The sequence below is a fragment of the Dryobates pubescens genome, chromosome 4 (assembly GCF_014839835.1).
Source record: "Dryobates pubescens isolate bDryPub1 chromosome 4, bDryPub1.pri, whole genome shotgun sequence".
NCBI lineage: Eukaryota > Metazoa > Chordata > Aves > Piciformes > Picidae > Dryobates > Dryobates pubescens.
The window spans coordinates 28,835,218-28,858,919 of record NC_071615.1 but is presented as its reverse complement, the minus strand read 5'-3'; the positions used below and the strand labels follow the sequence as shown (position 1 = coordinate 28,858,919).

General features: G+C 43.9%; 1 protein-coding gene across 1 annotated transcript in view; it reads right to left on the bottom strand.

The window, feature by feature from the left end:
- The window catches only part of CNTNAP2 (contactin associated protein 2), a 1,034,004-nt gene that overhangs the window by 44,915 nt on the left and 965,387 nt on the right, over positions 1-23,702 (bottom strand). Inside the window, exons 20-21 of the mRNA XM_054160987.1 lie at positions 22,468-22,601; positions 4,143-4,236 (exon numbers count right to left, since the gene is read on the bottom strand). Coding sequence (XP_054016962.1) covers positions 4,143-4,236; positions 22,468-22,601 — 228 coding nt within the window. The remainder of the gene's footprint in view (positions 1-4,142; positions 4,237-22,467; positions 22,602-23,702) is intronic.

Here is a 23,702-nt window from a genome sequence, read left to right as displayed (position 1 = left end):
TCCACAGGTGAAATAGTTCCTCTCTTGTACAACTAAGGTTGTACAACTAAGACTTGCCACCTTAATAAAATACAGAATTTAGGAAAAGGTCACTCTACATTTAAGTTTTCATTTAACTCCATTACTTTTAAATCATGTTAACACATGAGTTTGAATGTCAGATAAGAGCTGTGCAAACTCATCGACTCATAGAATGGAAGGGACCTTAAAGATCATCTAGTTCCAACCCTGCCATAAGCAGGGACATCTCCCACTGAACCAGGTTGTTCAACCTGGCCTTGAACCCCTTCAGGGAGGGGGGCATCCACAACCTCCCTGAGCAACCTGTTCCAAAGTCTCACCACCCTTACTGCAAAGAATTTTGCCCTAATATCTAGTCTAAATCTACCCTCTTCCAGATTCAATCCATTCTCTCTTGTCCTATCACTACAAGCCCTTGTAAAAAGTCCCTCATCAGCTTTCCTGTAGGCCCTTTTCAGGTACAGAAGGCCACTATAAGGTCCCCCCAGGCTGTCCATTCTCCAGACTGAACAACCTCAACTCTTACAGCCTGTCCTCACCAGGGAGGGACTCCAGCCCACTGATCATCTTTGTGGTCTCTTCTAGACCTGCTCTACCATTTGATGATACTCTGTTCAAAATGGTACCAACCACATGAAATGCCTTTACAATTCCAGTTTGGGGGGTTTGTTTGGTGTGGGGGGTTTTGTTGTTGTTTGTTTGTTTGTTTTCCTCAGATCCAATAGTTGCATACTTTGGAATGGAATTATTTTCTCCACAATATTCTGTAGAGTGTTTTATATGACACCTGAAAGCACAAAGGAAAAGAAGTTCATAATTCAGGAACTAGGAGACTCATATATGTTCTGTTAGAGGCTGATGTGCATGCTAGAAGAGCATGAAGAAAAAAAACCAAACAGGTGGTTGACCTTCTGGAGATGTTGAATGATGACAGAAGAATTGAAGACTAGTAATCAGTGAAGTCTTTTTACACATAAAAATGCAATAAACAAATGAGAGGGCAGCCACCAGCTACAAAGTCAGAGACAGGGGCTGAGAAATGAAAAATGGGAGTCTGAAGGATGGGAGTCAAAAGTTAATGGAAGGATCTTTGAATCATAGAATCATTAAGGTTGGAAAAACCCTCTAAGATCATCAAATCCATCTGTCAAACCAACCTCAAGTGGATTAATTTACTGCATGCTAGCTATTTTCTGCTCATTTGCAGCTAGCACAAAATACCTTGCACTGAGATTGTCTGCACTGCAAAATGAAGGAGAACCATGGAGCAAACTCAGGCTGTGGAGCTGTGGAGCACTGACTGCCACAATGCTGATATATACAGTAGGGTGCTAACCTCATTATGATCTCGAGGTAGAAGTAGATGCATGTCAAAGATGTGTGCTAGAAGAATTATTCATAATGTATTGGGATGATTCACTCTCTATTTACAGCTCTGCATTATCTTCTAGGATCCAAATTTAAGAGCTGAGCAAAGTACCTCAAAGTATCAGAGACCTACCTCTAAACTGGCATTTGGTTCAATAATTTCTTTGATTAACATTAAATTCATTGCAGATTATGTCCATGTCTGCCAGTGCTAATGATGCCAATCACAGAATTCCAGCATGGTGGGGGTTGGAAGTGACCTCTGGAGATCATCTAGTGATAAACTATGCCACTCAACTCTTAAATGCTGCCAGGGATGGGAATGCCACCACCTTCCTGGGCACCCTTGTTCCAGTCTTTGATAACTCTTCCAGTCAAGAAGTTTCTTCTAATATCCAGCCTGGGACAACTTGAGACCATTTTCTCTCATTCTGTCACTTGTTCCTTGGGAGATGAGACCAACACACACCTTTCTCCAACCTCCATTCAGGGAGTGAGAAGGTCTCTTCTCAGCCTCCTTTTCCCCAGACTAAACAACTCCAGTTCCTTCTGCTGCTCCTCACAAGACCTGTTCTCTCTAGACCATTCATCAGCTTTGTTGCCCTTCTCTGGACACACTCCAGCATCTCAGTGTCCTTGAAATGAGGGCTCCAAAGCTGAATGCAGGACTCAAGAAGTGGCCTCATCAGTAATGAATGAGTACACGGGGACAATGACTTCCCTGATCCTGCTGGTCACGCTATTGCTGATCCAGGCAAGGATGCTGTTGGCTGTTGCTGTTGGGCACACACTGGCCCACGTTCAGCTGGCTGTCAATAAATGCTCTAAGGTCTTTCTTTCCTGGGTGGTTTCCAGCCACTCTGCCCCAAGCCTGGAGTGTTCATGGGGTTGTTGTGAGCCAAATGCAGGATCCAGCAATTCATCTTGTTGAATCTCATCCCATTGACCTCTACCCATCAGTCCAGCCTGTCCAGGTCCCTCTGTAGAGACTTCCTACCCTCCAGCAGATCAATATTCCCTCCCATCTTAGTGTCATCTGCAAACTTACTGAGGATTAACTCAATTTCTTCCTCCAGATCATTGATAAAGATATTAAACAGAACTTGTCCCAATACTGAGCCCTGGGGAACATCACTTGTGGCTTACACTGCCATCTTTGCTCTTTTTATATGCTAATCTCTATTCCCTCTCTTTCCCAGTCCTTGCTCAGACTCCTCCAAAGCCGTACTTGATTAGAAGAGCCAGAAAAGGGCCATTTTTGAGTTGGATTTTAGCTTATTTACAGGGCTGAGCTGTGGATGCAGTACTGCCATGTGGTGGTACTTCTGCAGGCACATGAACTATTACAGAGCCGTATCAAAGGAAACAGGACCTCAGTGACAATGAATCCATTATGGAAGATGGACAAAGCAACACCCTTCTGCTGTTATATTTGTTTACAGTCACCTAGCAAGAAATACTCAAAGGCCATTTATTGCCTACATAGTTATTCCAGCTGCTGAATGCTCCACCTGAAGTCCTCTGTCTCCTCACTTGGAATTAATGAATGAAGAAGCCAGCAGCCTGGCTGAAGCAGAGTCAGCTTCAGTCCCATTGCCCTAATCCCATGCAGTGAGGTGGGAATGCACCCACTTTCCAGGGAGTCACCAAAAAATCAGATTGTGCTGTCTAGGGATCTGACCTGGAGAGAAGCAGAAAAGAGTTCATCTGTCTTGCTAATCAACCACTTGAAAGGCTTTTTGTTTCCTATTTCACAGAAGCTCAACGTGTCAAATTTTAATGAAATACATGGAAAAGTGTCTCTTCAGAAGCCACATTAGCTATATGGTCAATCACTTTTCCACTTGAAGGGTTCACAGCTTACTGCCTTACTCCCCTAAACAAAGAACACTTAAACCCTCCACTGCAGTTCAAGCAACCACATCCACACATAAAGCACTTAGAGGAAATATATCAATACCATCTTATCTCTGAAAAAGGGAAAAAGCCTTCCTTAAAAGCTGTAGATGTCAGGGGAATAATTGATTCCTGAATTGAGCAACCCTGGAAATTCAAGTGTGATGTCAGTAGTGGAAAAAGTAAGCAATGGGAAAGTAAAAATGATGCAAAGGCAGTTTAAGATTCATCTGTACTGGACCTTGAATTCCTGGCCAGGAAGCTGCTGCACTGGAAATAATGGTGAGATCCTTAAAGTGAATGAAAAAACATACAGAACAGAAAAATGTATAGATGAGTGCTGGGGTGTCTGTTGCAGACCTCCACAGAACCTCACTGGTGGGCCTCACTGTGAGGAAGTGGGAGATTTGCCAGAGTGGTGATAGTTATGTCAGAAGAGGATGCGCTGGGATAAAAAGCCTGGCTGCATGGATACAGGCATTACACAAAACACAAGGTGACTTCTCAGTGAACAATAACATTCCAAATTATTTCAGCATCTCCATGTAGAAGCAGAGGTCTCAATGGCTTCCCCTCCACCTGGCACTGAGAAGGTAACCAGACTTCACAAGTACGATGTTGGAAGTATCTCCTCACCCATATACATTTTACATGCTTTAGGCAATCAGTTATTTGCACGCACATCAACCTATGTGCCAAGGTGAACCCTCCCTGTAGGTGTAACTCCAACTCAAGAATGATGTGTGTCAAACAACCTGCTACAAACATGAGACACATTCACCATTCCCTGTGCTCACATTTGTCAGTATTCTCTGAAAACAGCTAAGAAAAGAAGCGGGTATAAAATGAAATCTTACCTATAACTTTTCCTAGGAACAGTGCCTTTGGAGAATTGAACTGAATGTCAGATGCTGCTGGCAGGCTGTAACTTGTTGGAGGATAGTGATCAAGCTGGGCAAAAAGAAAACAAATGATGAGTCTTTATGAACTGATCCACCTTCTTAAAGTGCTACTGAATTATGTCTGCCTTGTGAAATTTACACCACCACTTACAACTCTCTCTGTTTCCATTTTGATAAAAGGACAAGAACAGCTAATGCCCTTCCTTCTGTATCTGACATCTCCACTGTTCCCAAGGCCTATACTAATAGAATCACAGAATGGTAGGGGTTGGAAGTAACATCTAGAGATCATTGAGTCCAAGGATTCTGCCAAAGCAGGATCACGTAAGGCAGGTCACACAGGAACACATCTATGTGGGTCTTGAAAGTCTCCAGAAAAGGAGACTCCACAACCTCTCTGGGCAGCCTGTTCCAGTGCTCTGTCACCCTCACACTTAAAGAGGTTCTTCCTCATGTTGAGATAAAACCTTCTGTGTTCCAATTTGTGTCTGTTGCCCTGGTCCTGCCACAGGACACAATTTGAAAAGTGACTGGGCCCTTCTTCTTGGCACCCACCCTTCAGATACTTCTAAACATTAATAAGATCCCCTCTCAGTCAATTGGACTAAATGTCTATTGGACATCTCTTTGTTCTAGCATGGGCTGGACTAGAGGTCTTTTCCAGCCTCAGTAATTCTGTGATTCTGTGTTCTGCAGGATAGCTGCTAAAAATCACAACAGTGTCAGTATCACCAGTGTAACACTTTATTAATTTCCTATCAGCTTTCCATTTGGAATCTATGGTACTGCTAAAGCTACACTTCCGCAGCTGACGATCTGAGACTAATGCAGTGTGAGGCATTCTTCTTCTCTCTAAAAAAAGTCAGAAACTATTAAGACAGACTTTTTTTCTTTTTTCTTTTTCTTTTTTTTTTTGCACTTCATGCTTTTTATTTCCTTCTTGTTCAGATTAACTGTGATGACACCTAGTGAAACCTTAATAAACTCCAGAGTAATCAAGGTAGCTAAATACTCTATTCTACAGGAAACTAATATTGTCCTTGATAGCATTACACTGTCCCCCACAATCATTATATTACTTTAGCATGGGTTTCCCTGGTTTTTAACTGTTCAGCAGAAAAATATGAAGAAAGAAGATTAAATTAAACTGCCTACACTTAGTCATAACACTTTTAAGATAGTTCAGTACACCTCAAAAGAGTTTTGATGCTCACATGTCAGAAAGGTAACTGGGGTGAATTTGTAATCTTTGCTGTTGTCATTTGTTTTCTCAGCTTTGTGTGTTTATTGTACAGGCTTAAAGAGGATAGAACAACAAGAGGTTATTTTATTCTGGCCTTACCTTGGCACAAAACAGGATAGAAACTCATGGATGGGATTTAAGATTTTGGAGGGTATAGCAGACTGCAGAAGTAATTCTGGAGAAGCCATAACAGGAAAGGACATGCATGTTTGGGGCCATATTTTAAATTTCAAAATATTATTCCCTTGGATTACTTTCAGGATACTGCAAATGTTCAGTTCAGTGGTTAAAAGTAAATGGATGGTAGATAGTGTAGAACTGAAGGGCTGAATTCCCCCAGTAACCTGGAATACTGAGAGATCGTCTCTTCTCTGCATTGTCCCATAAAGCCCTGACAAGAATAATAGAATTGTTTCATTTGGAAAAGACCTCTAAGATCACCGAGTCTAACCATCAGCCTAACACCATTGTGGCCATTAAACCATGGGACCAGATGGGATCCATCCTAGGGTGCTGAGAGAGCTGGCAGATGAGCTGGCCAAGCCACTCTCCATTATTTTTCATCAGTCCTGGCTCACTGGAGAGATCCCAGCTGACTGGAAGCTGGCCAACGTGGTACCCATCCACAAGAAGGGCCGGTTGGATGAGCCAGGGAATTCCAGGCCTGTCAGCCTGACCTCAGTGCCAGGAAAGATTATGGAGCAGGTCATCCTGAGTGCAATCACACAACACTTAGAGGATGGCCAAGGGATCAGGCCCAGCCAGCATGGGTTTAGGAAGGGCAGGTCCTGCCTGACCAACCTGATCTCCTTCTATGATCAGGTGACCCGCCTGGTGGATGCGGGGAGGCCTGTGGATGTAGTCTACCTGGACCTCAGCAAGGCCTTTGACACCGTTCCCCATAGCAAACTCCTGGCCAAGCTGTCAGCCCATGGCTTGGATGGGAGCACACTGAGATGGGTTAGGAACTGGCTGGAGGGCCGAGCCCAGAGAGTGGTAGTGAATGGTGCCACATCCAGCTGGCAGCCAGTCACCAGTGGTGTGCCCCAGGGATCAGTGCTGGGCCCCATGCTCTTTAACATCTTTATTGATGATCTGGACGAGGGCATCGAGTCCATCATCAGTAAATTTGCTGACGACACCAAGCTGGGGGCAGGAGTTGATCTGCTGGAGGGTAGAGAGGCTCTGCAGAGGGACCTCGACAGGCTGGGCAGATGGGCAGAGTCCAACGGCATGAGATTTAACACATCCAAGTGCCGGGTTCTGCACATTGGCCACAGCAACCCCATGCAGAGCTACAGGCTGGGGTCAGAGTGGCTGGAGAGCAGTCAGGCTGAGAGGGACCTGGGGGTGCTAGTCGACGGTAGACTGAACATGAGCCTGCAGTGTGCCCAGGCAGCTAAGAGGGCCAATGGCATCCTGGCCTGCATCAGGAACAGTGTGGCCAGCAGGAGCAGGGAGGTCATTCTGCCCCTGTACACTGCACTGGTTAGGCCGCACCTTGAGTACTGTGTCCAGTTCTGGGCCCCTCAGTTTAGGAAGGATGTTGACTTGCTGGAACGAGTCCAGAGAAGAGCAACAAAGTTGGTGAGGGGTTTGGAACATAAGCCCTACGAGGAGAGGCTGAGGGAGCTGGGGTTGCTTAGCCTGGAGAAGAGGAGACTGAGGGGTGACCTTATTACTCTCTACAACTACCTGAAGGGAGGTTGTAGACAGACGGATGTTGGTCTCTTCTCCCAGGCAAGCAGTACCAGAACAAGAGGACACAGTCTCAGGCTGCGCCAGGGGAGGTTCAGGCTGGATGTTAGAAAAAAGTTCTATACAGAAAGAGTGATTGCACATTGGAATGGGCTGCCTGGGGAGGTGGTGGAGTCGCCATCACTGGAGGTTTTTAGGAGAAGACTTGACAGGGTGCTTGGTGCCGTGGGTTAGTTGCTTGGGCGGTGTTGGATTGGTTGATGGGTTGGACGCGATGATCTTGAAGGTCTCTTCCAACCTGGTTTATTCTATGTATTCTATGTATTCTATGTAAACCACGTCCCAAAATGCCATGTCCACACATTTCTTGAACAATGGCAGGGATGGTGACTCCACAACTTCCCTGGGTAGCCTGTTCCAATTCCTGTCCACTCTTTCAGGAAAGAATTTTCTCCTAATAGCCAACCTAAATCTCTCCTGGTGCAACTCGAAGCCATTTTCTCTTGTTCTATCACATGATACTAGGGAGAACAGACCAACACCCACCTCACTACAACCTCCTTTCAGGTAGTTGTAGGGAGCAGTGAGGTCTCCCCTCAGGGAAAATGTTCTCTACAGATGACAGAAGAGGTCTAGCAAATACCCATGCTCAGAAATTACTTTTAATTGATCCTAACTAAGTTTTCAACACTAACTATTTAAAAGTAGGTCATGAATGTTTATTAGCATGTCTACAGTCTACATCCCAATTTTGAATTGTAGACTTTTGAGCTAAATATATGCATAAAACCTAGTTACATCTTCTTGAAACCTAAGAAGTTTCTTCAGAGTATCCTGAACAGCTTTTCTCAGATTCTTAATAAAGAAGAAAAATATATATTTCACCTGAATTCTGAAATGTATGCTTTCCAATCACAAAGAGTTCTTTTGGAAAGAGTGTACTCAAGAGAATGCAAAGAGTTAAAATGCAAAACAAATCGCCACCTTAACACAGCACTTAACTTACACTGCTAAGTACAAACTCTAGCTAAGTGCTTGCTATTAGCTTCCCTGGTAGAAGGGAAATCAGTGTTCCATCAGCCAACATCATCAGAAGTGCCAGACCTGTTATTAGTGGGAGCAACTGGCATACCAGGTGAAAAAAATAGTCCCTTCTTATTTCAGAAAACAAATAGGAATGGCTCAGAACTGTTGTGATATTTACCAATATGCTTGTTAAACTTAAGGCTATAAATTTAGACCTTATGGAGACAGGCTGAGAGAGCTGGGACTGTTCAGCCTGGAGAAGAGAAAGCTCTGGGCAGAGCTTATAGCAGCCTTCCAGCACCTGAAGGGGGCTACAAGAAAGCTGGGGAGGGACTTTTTACAAGGGCTTGTTATGATAGAACAAGGGAGAGCAGCTTTAAGCTGGAAGAAGGTAGATTCAGACTTGATATTAGAAAGAAATTCTTTATAGTGAGGGTGATGAGACACTGGAACAGGTTGCTTAAGGACCTTTGAGTGTCCCTTCCAACTCGATGCATTCTATGATTCTATGATTTCCTGGCCTTACCATCAGTAGGGTCAAGCTTTTCTGATTCATGATGGAGCCAACTCCTTCTCCACTGCCAGCTCTGCATCTCTTGTCCCATGGCCAGCTTTGAGCTGCTCCCTTCTCTAATCCACAAGACAACAAACAGTGAGAGAATAGTGAGATTTCTGTCTGCTTGCTTTTATTGCTTGTCTTTGTTCTAATCTAGCATTACCCAATACAAACAAGTTGGTTTTTTATGGGCATTTAACCTAGACTTTAGCCTAAGATGAAGAACATCCTAGCCTGGATCAGGAATAGTGTGGCCAGTAGAACCAGGGCTACATCAGCCCCCTGGGCTCAGCACTGGTGAGGCCACACCTTGAGTACTGGGTTCAGTTTTGAACCCTTCACTATAAGAAAGAAATTGAGGTGCCTGAGGAGGCCCAGAGAAGGGCAATGAAGTTGCTGAGGGGTCTGGAGAACAGGTCTGGTGATGAGCAGCTGAGGGAACTAGGGTTGTTCACCCTGCAGAAGAGGAGGCTTAGGGGAGACCTCACTGCTCTCCAACTCCTGGAAAGGAGGCTATAGTGAGGTGGGTTTTAGTCTCTTCTCCCTAGTGTCAGGGGATAGAATGAGTGGAAATGGCCTCAGGCTGCACCAGGGGAGGTTTAGGTTGCACATTAAGAAAAACTTCTTTACTGCAAGAGTGGTCAGGTATTGGAACAGGCTGCCCAGAGAGGTGGTGGAGTCACCATCCCTGGAGATGTTCAAGAAACACATGGACAGGGAACTTTGGGACATGGTTTAATGGCCGTGGTGGTGTTGGGTTGACAGCTTGATGATCTTAAAGGTCTCTTCCAGCAAAGCAATTCTATGATGGGGTAATTATTTTTTTTAGACCAGCAAGTGAAAGGAGCAAGCTGTGCTCTTTCCAAAGTTGTACGTGATTGCCATCCAGTGGGTGCTGAAGGCTAAGCAGCTGAAACCAAGCAGCCTCGTTTTTGTGTGCCATCCTGGGCTATCAGTTTAACATAAGACACAGAATAAAAAAGGAATTACCAGCGTCAAATGAGATATATACATATAAAATAGATCTCTTACATTATTTAACAAAAATTAAATAAAACCTCTACATACACAGAGGTTGCTGTAATGAATTTGTAATAAATTACGGTTTTTAAATCATCCTGGAGATGTTTCATTATGGCTCCTTTCCTTCAAAAACTCATTACTTGCCTTAGAGCTCAATACAAACACAGAGTGTGGCTGTGAGCACTGCAGAGATGAAAGCAGAGATGGCAGCTTTGGAGGAAGTTGCAGTTTCATTTCTCAAGTCACGTCTCACCAAGGCAGCCTGTCTTTATCTGGTGTTGCTGAGGTTTCAGCAGAAGTTGAAGAAAATGCTACTGCTTTTAAATTACTGCTCATGTAGATAATAAAACTAATCTTGACAGGAGTGTTGTGATTAACAGATGGATCAATCTAAGGGCACACATAATGCCTGCACCTCCTTTTTTGCCTAGGAAGGAAATGTAACGAGATCTACAGAAGGCTTGTACACAAATGCGTGGTGCATTCACCCTGGGCTGTATCTACATCTGAGCACTGTCAGCCCAGCCTCTGGGTCTATACTGCCATAAACCCGAGGTCTCTCTTTATGCTGAATCATAAAATGATGACATGGTGGGCATTGGAAGAAACCTTTGGAGATCATCTAGTCCAAATCCCTCTGCTAAAGCAGGGTCACCCACAGCAGGTTGCCCAGGTGGGCACACAAAATGTCCAGGTGGGTTTGGAATCTCTCCAGAGGAAACGACTCCACAAACTCTCTGGGCAGCCCGCACCAGGGCTCCAGCATCCTCACAGCAAAGAAGTATCTCCTTATGTTCAGGTGGAACTTCCTGTGTTCCAGTTTGTGCCCATTGCTCCTTGTCCTGTCACTGGCCACCACTGATAAAAGTCTGGCCCTACCTTCTTGCCCCCCACCCTTTAGCTATTGATCAGCATTGAGACAATCCCCTTTTAGGCTGCTTGTCTCCAGGTTAAATAGTTCCAAGTCTCCCAGTCTCTCCTCCTCACAGAGATGCTCCAGTGCCCTCAGCATCTTTGTAGCCTCCATTGGCCTCTCTCTCCAGTAGTTCCCTCCTTCTTTTGAACTGAGGAGCCCAGAAGTAGACACAATACTCCAGGTGCAGTCTCACCAGAGCAGAGTAGAGAGAGGGGAGAACCTGCCTTGTCCTGCTGGTCACACACTTCTTAATGCCCAGGATACCACAAGAGCACACTGGTGACTCATCTTGAACTTGTTTTCCAACTGGAACTGCCAGCTCCCTCTTGTAAGATCTACTTTCCAGCAAGTCATTCCCTCACCTACACTGGTGCAGGGCGTTATTCCTCTCCAGATGTAGGACTCTACATTTGCCCTGATGAAATTAATGAGATTCCTTCTGCCCAACTCTCCAGCCTGTCCAAGTCCTGTGGAATGGCAACACATCCTGATGGGGTGTCAGCCACCCCTTGCTGAGAGTACACTGAAAGGACTTTAAAAAACAAATGTTCAAAATGGTATGGAATATCAATGCTGCAAGGCTGGATCTCACACTGCCTGCAGTCCATACAGCTCCACTATTGACTTCACTCATGGCAGGATAAAGCAGGGGTTGTCTTATCATCATGACCAACATAGTGTTTCTAGTCTGCATTATTACCATGACTTAGCACTTGCATTAAAAAGCTTCTCTAATCCTGAACAAGGGCTTTTTGTGACCCCTGCTGCATTATTGCATAACAAAAGGAAGCTTACTGCTCAAAAATGCCTACAAAGTAAGAACCCAAGATGAAAAATAAAGTTGGGTGCAAGTGCTGGAGCTCATCCCAAGCACAACAGTAATGTAGAAGGAAGCAGAAAGTTGAGTGTGAGAATCAAAAAGGAGGTATTAGGACTTCCTTTAGGCTGAGCCCCTAGTAACTAGTGACAAGACAAAAGGAAATGGCCTCAAGTTGCACCAGGGGAGGTTTAGGTTGGATAGTAAAAGAAACTTCTTGACTGAAACGGTTCCCAACGACTGGAACAGACTCCCCAGGGAGATGGTTGAATGCCCATCCCTGGAGGCGTTTCAAAGAGGCAGAAACGTGGTGCTGAGGTTTAGGACCAGCTTTGGAAGAGTTAGATAACGGTTGTACTTGATGATTTTAAAGGTATCCAACTGAATAGATTCTGTAATTCTATGATCACAGCTGCTCTTGCTGCAATTCAGTTCATTCCTTGGTGTGGCACTAGTGCTTCACTGATTTTTGTTGTTAATTTTATTCTGTCAGGTTAGGTCTTTGACCAGGTTACTGTGGCTCAGAGCAGTGCCAGAGCAGGGACAAGGCAGAGGCTGTAAATGAACAGTGGATTCAATCAAAAAGGCAGGACTGTAGACCCAGAATTTTTTCCTGGATTAGACAGTCACCATTCCTGCAGCCTCACTGCTCATCTGGAACACAGATCACATAAATCACCAGCATTACATCAGATGAATTCAAGCTTTGCAGTGTGCTTTGAGCTCTTCAGATGAAATTTCTACAGAGGTATAGTTAATACTCTTTTAGGAAGCACCCCAAATCTGTTTTAATGCACTGATTTTGCTTTTTCCATTTTTTGTTTTATTAACACTTGTAAGCTGCAATATTTCATGGCAAAATGTTTTCCTTTATTTGGGTAGAGATATAAATGGCAGACATGTGCTTGTATGGCAAGTGATCAATACACTCACTACAAGAAGGGCATGGAGGTACTGGAGCGTGTCCAGAGAAGGGCAGCAAAGCTGGTAAAGAGTCTGGAGAACAAGGTCTGGTGAGGAGCAGCTGAGTAAACTGGGGGTGTTTAGTCTAGAGAAAAGGAGGCTGGAGGGAGACCTTCTCTACAACTCCCTCAAAGGAGGTTGAAGCCAAGTGGTGGTGGGTTTCTTCTCCCTCCTATCAGTTGATGGAACAAGAGGAAATGGCCTGAAATTGAGCCAGGGGAGGTTTAGATTTGATATTAGGAAAAATGTCTTCATTAAAAGAGTGGTCAGGCATTGGAACAGGCTGCCCAGGGAGGCAGTAAAAAATGTGTAGATATGGCACTTTGGGATGTGTTTTAGAGGCCATAGTAGCACTGGGTTGATTGTTGGACTTGATGATCTTAGAGGTCTTTTCCAACCTTAATGATTCTATGACTCAGTGTGGGATACAGACACAGAAAAAAACCATAGATATATGGCAGGAAAAAACCAATATAGAAACTTTTTTGGGGTTTTGTCTATAAAATCTGAATCCCTGATGTGCAAGAAGCTTGTACATATTTCTGGGGCTGCTGTTGCCCTGATAAAGAATATCATGGAGAATTCGTCTCATTGTGAGAAAAAAAAAACCATATAGAAAAATCAGGATAAAAGTGAAATGGAAATGTAGATCCATAACTCAAATGTAACAGAAGCACTGATAAAGAAAAGGACACTATCTAGTTTGGCTGCCTTCAGCTGAAGCAATTCTCTCATGCTTCTTCCACATATCTGTTGACTTTTTATTGCTCTCTTTGCTAGATGAATTACAACAAATGTTAACAGAAGCAATAGCAGGTCATATAATGCCAAGTTATTAAAATTAAAGAGATCTACTTCAGGTACCTAAAGATGACTTTCACAGGACATTGATTTGTCCAATGTGTGCTGCCACATAATGGAAAGCACCTATTTCATGTTAAGTTTTGACTTTTTAAGACTTAATTTTAGATTCTGAAAACACTTAGTGAGTCTTTTGTTCTTTCTATGTTTCTTTAATTCCAATAAAAAATTATGCCAGAGCAGCAATCATATAGGCCAAGGAAAACACACTCTCAATACTGGAAATACATTCTAGAAGAAGGCAATAGGAGGGCCTACAGCTGGTGCTAAGTTCTGCAGACCTTTGCTCACACATTTCACTTCTGAGTCACAGACCAAGTTCAAGGCCAGGTTGGACAGGGCCTTGAGCAACGTGGCCTAGTGGAAGCTGTCCCTGTCCATGGTGGAGGGGGTTGGAACTGGATGATTTTTAAGATTCCTTCCAGCCCAAACCATTCTATCATTCTATGGTATCATGGTAGGTGGTCTAGACATGGCCAAAGTTTGGGCCAAGCCAGCTGAAAAATTCCCTTGAGTCCAGCAGTACAGGTTCTGCTCAAGAGATGGCAGAAGAAGGAAGAACATGTAAAGGAGTTCTCCTGCAGAGTGGTTTTGCACAGAAAGATGAACTTGGCAGTGTAGGGTTAATAGTTGGACTCTGTGATCTTGGAGGTCTTTTCCAATCTTAATGCCTTTATGAATAGTCTTCCAAAAGGACTTAAGGTTTGACACTTTCTCAGCTGATGCAGAGAGTAACACTATTTCAAAGATATGTACTTCAGCATCTGGCTGTATCCCACTGCAGCAGCTATGGGGAAGGTGGCAGGCTCAGGTTTTATGACCAAGAAACTAGTGGGTGAGCTGCTCCCCCAAGATGGGTCTCTGCCAAGACGGTCTAACTGCCAGTAAGAGAAAACTATGACTCCATGTTCTGATTTTCAGTGTAGGGACATTCCATCCTCTCATTTACTGAAGAAAGAAGCTCATTTACTGGTGAAAGAAGCTCTTGTTTATGAAAACATTTTGTCTGACTCTCAGCTAGCTGGGATTCAGTGGGGATGTGATGACTTACCAGGTGGGTTTTGAATGCCTCCAGAGATGGGTACTCTACAACTTCTCTGGGTAGCCTGGTCCAGGTCTCCAGCAACCTCAAAATGAAGATTTTTTTCCTTATGTTTGCATGGAACCTCCTGTGTTCTAGCTTATGCCTGTTGCCTCTTGTCCTAAAAAGAGTCTGGCCCCATCTTCCTGAGACTTGCCCTTTAGCTATTCAGCAGCACTGAGAAGATTCCCCCTCAATCTGCTCATCTCCAGGCTAAACAGCCCCAGGGCTCCCAGCCTCTCCTCATAAGGCAGATATCTTAGTGGCTTTCTGCTGGACTTTCTCCAGTACTTCCTTGTCCTTGAACTGGGGAGCCCAGAGCTAGTCACAGTACTCATGATGAGGCAGATACCACTGACCAGCTCCAGCATGCACCAAAGGGAAGTAGAAATGTCTCATTTATGAGCTTCCTGCCTACCCATAATTGCTACCTTTACCTGTGTAAATCAAACTGTAAAATAAAGAAGCTTAGCAAATCCAGTGAAGGACAAACTTATCTGGGAGCTCATAGTTATCTTGTGAGCACAAGAAAGAAAAGTAAAGTACAGGAAGGAAAATTATTAATTGGTGAATTATTAATACATTTCTGATTCCAAAGCACATGATTTAAATTCTGGTCTGCTGCTCCTTGCTGTTATTTGTAGACTCTTGTGAATTGAACAGCCAGCCTTCTGCAACACCCTTAACATCATTATGCTTGGTGGGAATTTGATGTATGCAAAGATCAGGGTCTGTATTTCTTTGTATTTGGAAAATGGATGGAGTTTAAGGTTACAGGAATGAGACACTCTCAGTGGAAGCTTTATTTTCAAAATCTCTCCTCTCAAACAGGAGGTTTGTCAGCTTTTGGTGGAACCCCTGTGTTTTCAAATCTGAGCAGACCCCATTATCTTGTGACTTCTGATTGAGGAAAGAGCTCAGCAGCTATGAGTGAGCTGAGTGCTACTGCATTAAACATGCAGGTGTAACATACGGCTCTGCTCTAGAAAATGGTCTGAGTTTGCCTTTCTTCTGCACCAGAATTCTGAGCAATTGCCATTGCAGCATGGCAATATGGTGTGATGGATCTCCAAAGAATTTGAATAATTCATTTCAGCAGGAAGGTCTACACTAGTAATAATAATAATTACAACAACAAAAAATATTTTTTTTAAAGCAAAACTTGCTTGGAAATGCAATGAATATACTTGCAACAGAATTGCCCTATTAGCACACACACACAAATCAGAGGGTTACAGTCGCAGTGCTTGCATGTTTACCTGTGGTTGAAGTTCTGGAGAGAATCATAGAATGCACTGGGTTGGAAGACACCTCTAAAGGTTGTCTAGTTCACCCCCCCTGCACTAAGCAAGTAGATCAGGTTACTCAGAGCACCATCAAGCCTGACCTTGAACATCTCCAGGGATGGGGCCTCCACCACTTCCCTAGGCAGCCTGCTCCAGTGTCTCACCACCCTCATAGTAAAGGGCTTCCCTCTAATATCCAATCTAAATCTTCCCTGCACTAGTTAAAACCATTCGCCCTCATCCTATCACTACAAGCCCTTGTAAAAAGTCCCCCTTCACAATGGACTTCTGACAGTTAATTAAATTAGTTCAATTCATTCAGCTTCTTACAGACAGATGAAAAGATAGTTTAAACAGCATCTGTAAGAAAGCAGAGAAGAGGAATGGCACCTGACACCAACGTGTCTTTCATCTAGACACAAAGATGCCAAAGATAAATGCTGAAGTTTGCAGAATTTGAACTGCAAATGATTTACAGGAATGGCACTTAGCCATTGAAAGACATGGACAAAGGATATGGGAATTTTTTTGTCATTTCAAGAGGCATCAGATGGAGGGAGGGTCTCCTCTATCTCTACTATGCCCTGGTGAGGCCACAGCTGGAGTACTGTGGCCTTACCCAGAGTTCTGGGCTCCCCAGTTCAAAAGAGACAAGGAACTACTGGAGAGAGTCCATTTGAGGCTGCAAAGATGCTGAGGGGCCTGGAGTATTCTGTGAGATGGAGAGACTGAGAGACTTGGAACTGTTTAGCTTGGGAAAGAGCAGCCTGAGAGGGGAATCTCTCAGTGCTGATCAATAGCTAAAGGGTGGGGAGCAAGAGCATGGGGCCAGACTCTTTTCAGTGGTGCCCAGTAACAGGACAAGGGGCAATGGGCATAAACTTGAATACAGAAGAGTCCACCTGAACATAAGGTCGCCAGGGATCACAATGGCCAGGTGGGTTTGGAATCTCTCTAGAGAGACTACACACCACAACCTCTCTGGGCAGCCTGCTCCAGGGCTCCGGCACCCTCACACCACAGAGGTTTTTCCTCATGTTCAAACGGAACCTCCTGGGTTCCACTTTGTGCTCCCTATCACTGGGTACCACTGAGAAGAGTCTGTCCCTACCCTCTTGGCACTAGCCCTTTAGCTATTTATCAGCATTGAGAAGATCCCCTCTCAGACTGCTCTTCTCCAAGATAAACAGCATAAGACTCAGGCTCTCCTCAAAAGAGATGCTCCTGGTGCCTCAGCACCTATGTAGTCTCCACTGGAGTCACTGGGGTAGAGTAGAGAGGGAGAAGAATCTCCCTTGAATGACAGTCACACTCTTTGTGCATCCCAGGAGACCATTTACTTTCTTGCTTTACTTTCATAAAAGGAGACTGCTGATGCATGGTGAACTTCTTGTCCATCAGCACTCCCAGGTCCCTCTCTCTGGAGCTACTTTCTCTCTCCAGTGGTGCAGGGGATTATTCCTCCCTAGGTGCAAAACTCTATGCTTGCCCTTGCTGATCTTCATGAAGTTCAAATCTGCCCAACTCCCTAGCCCATTCCTAGAAATGGCTTTGAAGCTGCTATGAAAAGCTGGAGATGTGGTGAAAGTGTACAAGAGTATCTCAGTATGGAAGCCGAAAGGCTCAGCCCAAGTCTGTTGGCTATCATCTTTATGCCACTGAAAATTAAAGCCTATCATATGACTTTGTTGCTGGTTTTGATTTGCTTGTTTTCTTTGTAACATACTGATATGGCTTTGCTCAACACAACAGAGCTCCTTCTCATCCAGATACCCCTGTTATTTTAGTCTGGGACATGCACAGAAGCAGAAGAGATGAATCTTGCACTAAGGATGCAGTACTAAGCATGGTGCAGCTCTTTAAAAGCATGATTTACAGCCTGCTGGAGTCAATGGAAGGCTTTTCATCAGCTTCAATGGGCTTTAGGTCAGAACCTCTGCAGGGGAGTTTGTGTCCTTGGCTCTCCTAAAAGAAGATTTTACTGATGTGTGAATAGTGTTAATCACCCATGAACACTTGCTGGAGAGCAAGCTGGTTTTTATGAAATGGAAAATACCCTGCTGGAGCATGAAACCTTTTAATGAAGTCAAACAAAGTGAATCTTGCCCTCCATGACCTAAAGCTCAGCTCTTGAAATGTCATTAACTGGGATAATGCCTTCCCCATCTGTCAGGCACTTGCCACAGGTGAACTAATGTATCCAAGAAGGTGTGCCATGGTTACCAGGTTCTGGTGTTTTACTAGAGGTAAGAGGAATTCTTATTAGCAAATGTTAATTTTGTCCAAGCTCAAGGAAAAAAAGCCCAGACAAATAAACAGGTCTTTGTCCCTGAATTGATGTTATTTGTTTTTCCTGACACCTAAATCAACTGTGTATCTTAATTTTATCCTTGAAAAATGTCTTAAATGGAGTTTGTCACTTAATGTGGGACTAGTTATTGATTTGTCTTCAATCACTGAACGCAGGATCTACAGAGGGACCTGGACAGGTTGAATAGATGGGCTGAGGCTAGTTGTATGAGATTCAACAGGGCCAAGTTCTGGATCCTGCACTTAGGTCACAACAACCCCATGAATGCTCCAGGCTGGGGGCATAGTGGCTGGAAAGTTGCCTGGCAGAAAAGGACCTGGGGGTGTTGCTTAATAGCTGGCTGAAGATGAGCTAGAGTGTGCCTAATTGAAGGCCAGCAGCATCCTGACCTGGCTCAACAACAGTGTGACCAGCAGGACCAGTGAAGCCATTGTCCCCCTGTACTCAGTGCTGGTGAGGCCACACCTTAAGGACGCAGATAATTTTTGGGGCCCTTGCCCCAAGAAAGTCACTGAGATACTGGAGCATGTCCAGAGAAGAGCAACAAAACTGGTGAAGGGTCTGGAAAACAGGTGTGGTATGGAGTGGCTGAGGGAACTGGGGTTGTTTATTCTGGAGAAAAGGAGGCTGAGAAGAGACCTTCTTGCTCTCTACAACTCCCTGAACAGAGAATGAAGCAAGGTGGATATTCATTTCTTCTCCCTAGTAACAAGTTGCAGGATGAAAGAAAATGGCCTCAAATTGCACCATGGGAGGTTTAGGTTTGATATTAGGAAAAAAATTTTTGCTGCATAGGTGGTCAAGCATTCTAACATGCTGCCTAGGGAGCTGGTGGAGTCACTGTCCCTGGAAGTGTTCAAAAATCTTGTAGAAGTGGTGATGAGGGACAAGGTTTAATGGTGGACTTGGTAGTGTTAACACTGAACTGATGATCCTGAAGGTCTTTTTCAACTTAATGATTCTATTATTCTGTGATTTCAAAGCTCAAATTCTGACAAACTGGACAGTACCTGTGATTTTCTGGAAGTAATCAGTGGTCTCCTGGCTGCCAGCTTTGGGTGAGCTCTCATGAAGTTCAGTAATGGGTCTTTCACGGTATTTATATATAAGTGAAGCCCCTGATAGAGCTCAGGTGTGCATAGTTCATATGGTCCCAATTTATTGCCTTGGTGCAGATTTTTTCCATCTCTGGCACTACAGAGCTATTACAGCAAGTTAGAAAGACAGGTACTCAAGTATGAACTTGCTGTTAAGATCTCAAAAATACTAACTGAGTGCTCTTGAACTGAAGCCCTGATGAGAAATAAATCCTTCTAGTGACGCTTTTATGCCATGTAGAGATGGGGAAGTGGGAGCAACAGCACCTGGCAAGCAAGCTGTCTTCTTTAAAAGCAAGGAAGCCAGATGCTGATCAGGTTGGAGAAGGATTTAGCAGGAAAGAAGCCTGCTCAAATGTTTATTGCTCAGATCTGCAAGAACAAACTCATACTTTATGATTTGTCCTCTGGATACTGAGAAAAATTGTATTTATATTGTCAGGCACCATAAAGAGTTTATATTTGAAAACAGGACTCCTTTTCAAGTGAAAAACCTACTTAGATCCATTTCTTCTCATGTCACAGAGTCACAGAATGGTGGGGGCTGGAGAGTGTCTGATACAGCCTCCCCGCTACAGCAGGTTCACCTAGAATAGGTTGCACAGGATGGCACCCAGGCAGGTTTTGAATGACTCCAGAGGTGGAATCTCCACCACCTCTCAGGGCAGCCTGCTCCAGGGCTCCACCACCCTCATATAAGTTTTCTCCTTTAGAGGATGTAACCAGATAAACTCTGGGGAGACCTAATAGCAACCTTCCAGTTTCTGAAGGGGACCTACAAGAAGGCTGGAGAGGAACTGTTTACAAAGGCCTGCAGTGACAGGGCAAGGGTCAGTGGTTTGAAATTAGGGAAGAGTAGATTTAGATTGGATGTTAGGAACAAGTTCTTTACTGTAAGAGTGGTGGAACCCTGGAACAGGTTGCCCAGGGAGGTAGTTGAGGTTCCTTTCCTGGAGATCTTCAAGGTCAGGCTCGACAAGTTTCTGAGCAGCCTGATCTTCTGGAGGATGTCCCTGTTCACTGCAGGGGATTGGACAAGATGACCTTTGGAGGTTCCTTCCAACCCAAACCATTCTATGAGTCTAAGTTATAAACTCAACTTCCTTCTGGAGAATAACCAAAATTTGATAGGTACAGTATTTGATAGGATACAGTAGAGGTAGGATTTCTGGATTTGCTATGGGTCCCTCCTTTCCCTATTCTGGCATGTGCATCAGACATATGGTCTCATTGAATAAGTGTCTAATACATCTGCTTTCCAATTGCATAAATCTTCTGGTTTTAATGCACACTGACTACATTAAGAAATTTTTATCACAACAGAGCAACACTAACCAAAATGTTTGTGGCTCCCATAAGCCCTAGCTAGGTAGTGGTCTCATAGAACACTAGGGGAAAAGGCGACATTGGGCTCCAGACATGGGTGAGTCGATGCCAAGGTGCAATCCTTCACAGTGCACGTATCTTTTGACTATGCACGTATCATTCACCTGCACAAAGGGTCCCATCTGATCTCTTCAGAAAATCTTATATGTAGTTTTACAACTGCCTAAATCAGCCAGATATGACTCCATAGAAAACATGCCATACCTCCTCAAAGCAGAAGCATTTAAGAGCAGAAGGGAACCTAACAGTAGGGCTTCTTTAGCTTCCATTTAGCAACAGGAGAAATCAATCCAAGTGCAACAGCATGCAAGAAAGATGCATATATCAATATAGACCCCTCCTGAAAGCCTGAAACATGCTTGGATGTATCACCTCCATGTTTTTTAGATTATCTGGCAATTTGCAAATAATTTTATGACAACTCTGCTTCAGTGCATCCAGTGTTATTCTGAATATTGACAGCCTCATTCAAATGGCATTGTAATGTCCTGAAAATATTTCCTTTTGATGCCTTGAAACAATAACTGTTAGGGACCTATTTAGTCTTTAGACAGGTAATGCTGTGAGAGGCACTATCCTTCACCTTTTGGCTTGGTTCCCAAGGAGACTTCTCTTTGTTTCATTTGTGATTGGGCTTGGTTTCATTCTTATGAACTCTCAAATCCAGATTCATCTATGTCACCTACCTGACTCTATTGCCAACAAAACTGTTCCCAACCCCTGCTGCAATCTCCCTGTTTGCAGATGTGACAACCAGGGAAAGAAAACAGTGCTGTAACGACCACACAGCGAAAATTGCCTGGAAACAGTGATTGCTTCCTGCAGCGCTACCCTCAGTTATTTAAATAGTATTATACTATCTCAAAGGTTTGTAAACTCAGATATGGAGAGATGAAGTTCCTGCCTGTGCTGTAACGAGGACTGAATAAGCCAGGGTGATGTGTCTTCGATAAAACTTCATTTCAGACTCCTGTCACACAAACACTTAAGCACCAGCTCATCTTTGCAGAGCAGCACTTACGATTTCCCTGGACTGCAGGACAAGTTTAAGTTTAAAGACCTTCTCATTTGCAGACTCAGGACTTACAGCTCGGTATTTAGCTGTCTGTGCACCAGGCTCTGACGCCATTTTAAGATGCTGTAGGGTATCCCTCCTGGCTTCCAGCTGCTGCACCAGAATGCTGTAGGTTTATTCTGAGTCCCATGTTATCTATCAGCCCAGATGCTCTGATGCCCTCGAGCATCTACAGTGACACCTGTATTAGCCCAGCTGTCATCCCACTAGAATGAGGATTTCAGAACATGACTTGATGCAACAGAGGGCGGGAATAGCTTTTGTTAACTCCTTGGAGTCTGATCCGAAAGAGCAACCTCATCTATTGTATTTTGTATTTCCTAATTGCACTGAGGGGTGGAAAACACCAAGATACAAAATAATAGAATCATTTTGGCAGGAAAAGACCTCTAAGATCATTGATTCTAATCATAAACCTAAGACCACCATGGCTATTAAATGATGTCCCAAAATGCCATGTACACATATTTTTTTAACACCTCCAGGGATGGTGACTCCACCACCTCCCTGGGCAGCCTGTTCCAAAGCTTGCCAAGTTTTTATAGAAAGAAATTTATCGTAATATCCAACCTAAACCTCCTCTCGGCATAATTTCAGGCTATTTCCTTTTATTCTGTCACCTGATACTAGGAAGAGACCAAGATCCACCTGACTACGATCTCCTTTCAAGGGGTTTTAGAGAGGAATGAGGCCTTTCCTCAGTAGTCTGAACAACCCAAGTTCCTTCAGCTGCTCCTCACCAGCTGTTCTCCAGACCCTTCACCAACTTCTTTGCCCTTCTCTGGACCTGCTCCAGCACCTCAATGTCCTTCTTGTAGTGAGGCCCCAAAACTTACCCCAGTACTCAAGGTGTGGCCTCAGCAGTGATGAATAGAGACAGACAATGACTTCCCTGGTGCTACAACAGTACCAGCTATGGAATCAAAGAGACGTCAGCTCACCTGCAGCACGATGTCCCGTCCGTCGCGTGTGATGTTAACCATGTGGGGCTGTCCATTAGCCATGTTCCTGTGGTCAACATCAATGTTGTATGGCTCTTTGGTGCCTCCTAGGCTGTACCGGATTTGCAGATTCCCTAGTGAAAGAAATGGGACAGGAACCCTCAGGTATTTTCATCATTATTCACCAGCCATTTTCCCTGTCTTTACTTTCATATACAACTGTTATCATTTTACACTTTGATGGCTCTCAGAGCTGGTCTCTGTGGTCAGAGAAGAGCTAGCGCTTGAGATCCTAAAACTACTGCGATGAAAACTGCTTCTAATTTATAATCCAAAAGGGTGACAATGACCAGCACCTCCAAACTGAAATGTTTGTAACACTCCAGATTGCAAACTAAACAAATTGGAGCTATGCCTTGAAAAATATGGACAATTGGTACAAATCTGAGCACAACAAGTAGCACTTCCGTTGTGGAGATCATTATCCTTCCTGCAGTAAAATTCTTGGAAGTTATATAAAGCATGATGTTTTCTGAAGAATAAACCATTGATATGCACTGAAGAGAGGCAGAATTACAACAAATTAACACTGACACATAATCTACACAAGGGACTTTCTTGCTCTCACATTTAATGGTTGTTGACGGGTGACCGTCTGGACTCTTATGGAGGTTTAATAATATATGATGAAATGAAAACTTCAGGTTATATTGTTAGGAAAGTATAGTAAAAAATGCTTAATTGATGCCCATGACATACTGCCAGACAGATTTTTCTTTCCTAAACAGAAGTGAAGTGTCTGCTCTTTGTAACAAATTTCATATTTGATTAAAAGTTCTTGAAAAGTGAACTGCAGATCTCATTATTGATCAAACTCAGAACTATTCCATCCCAAACCAGCAGTTCTTGATCCTTATAACCATAGTTTAGATGTCTGACATGGGATTTCTCTCATGCACCTGTTTCCCTATCAAAGGAAAAGAATGAGTAGCATGTGGAATATTCATATCAACTTATCCCATAAAAGAGAACATTAGCAAAATCATCCTGCTTAAGGTTTTCAAGGCACTATTTGGATCACGGAATCACAGTAGACTTTGGAAGAAACCTCTGGAGATTATCTAAGTCCAACCCCCTTGCTAAAGCAGGGTCACCCACAGCAGGTTGCTCAGGATCACAAAGCCTAGGTGGATTTGGAAACTTTCCAGAAAAGGAGACTCCACAACCTCTCTGGA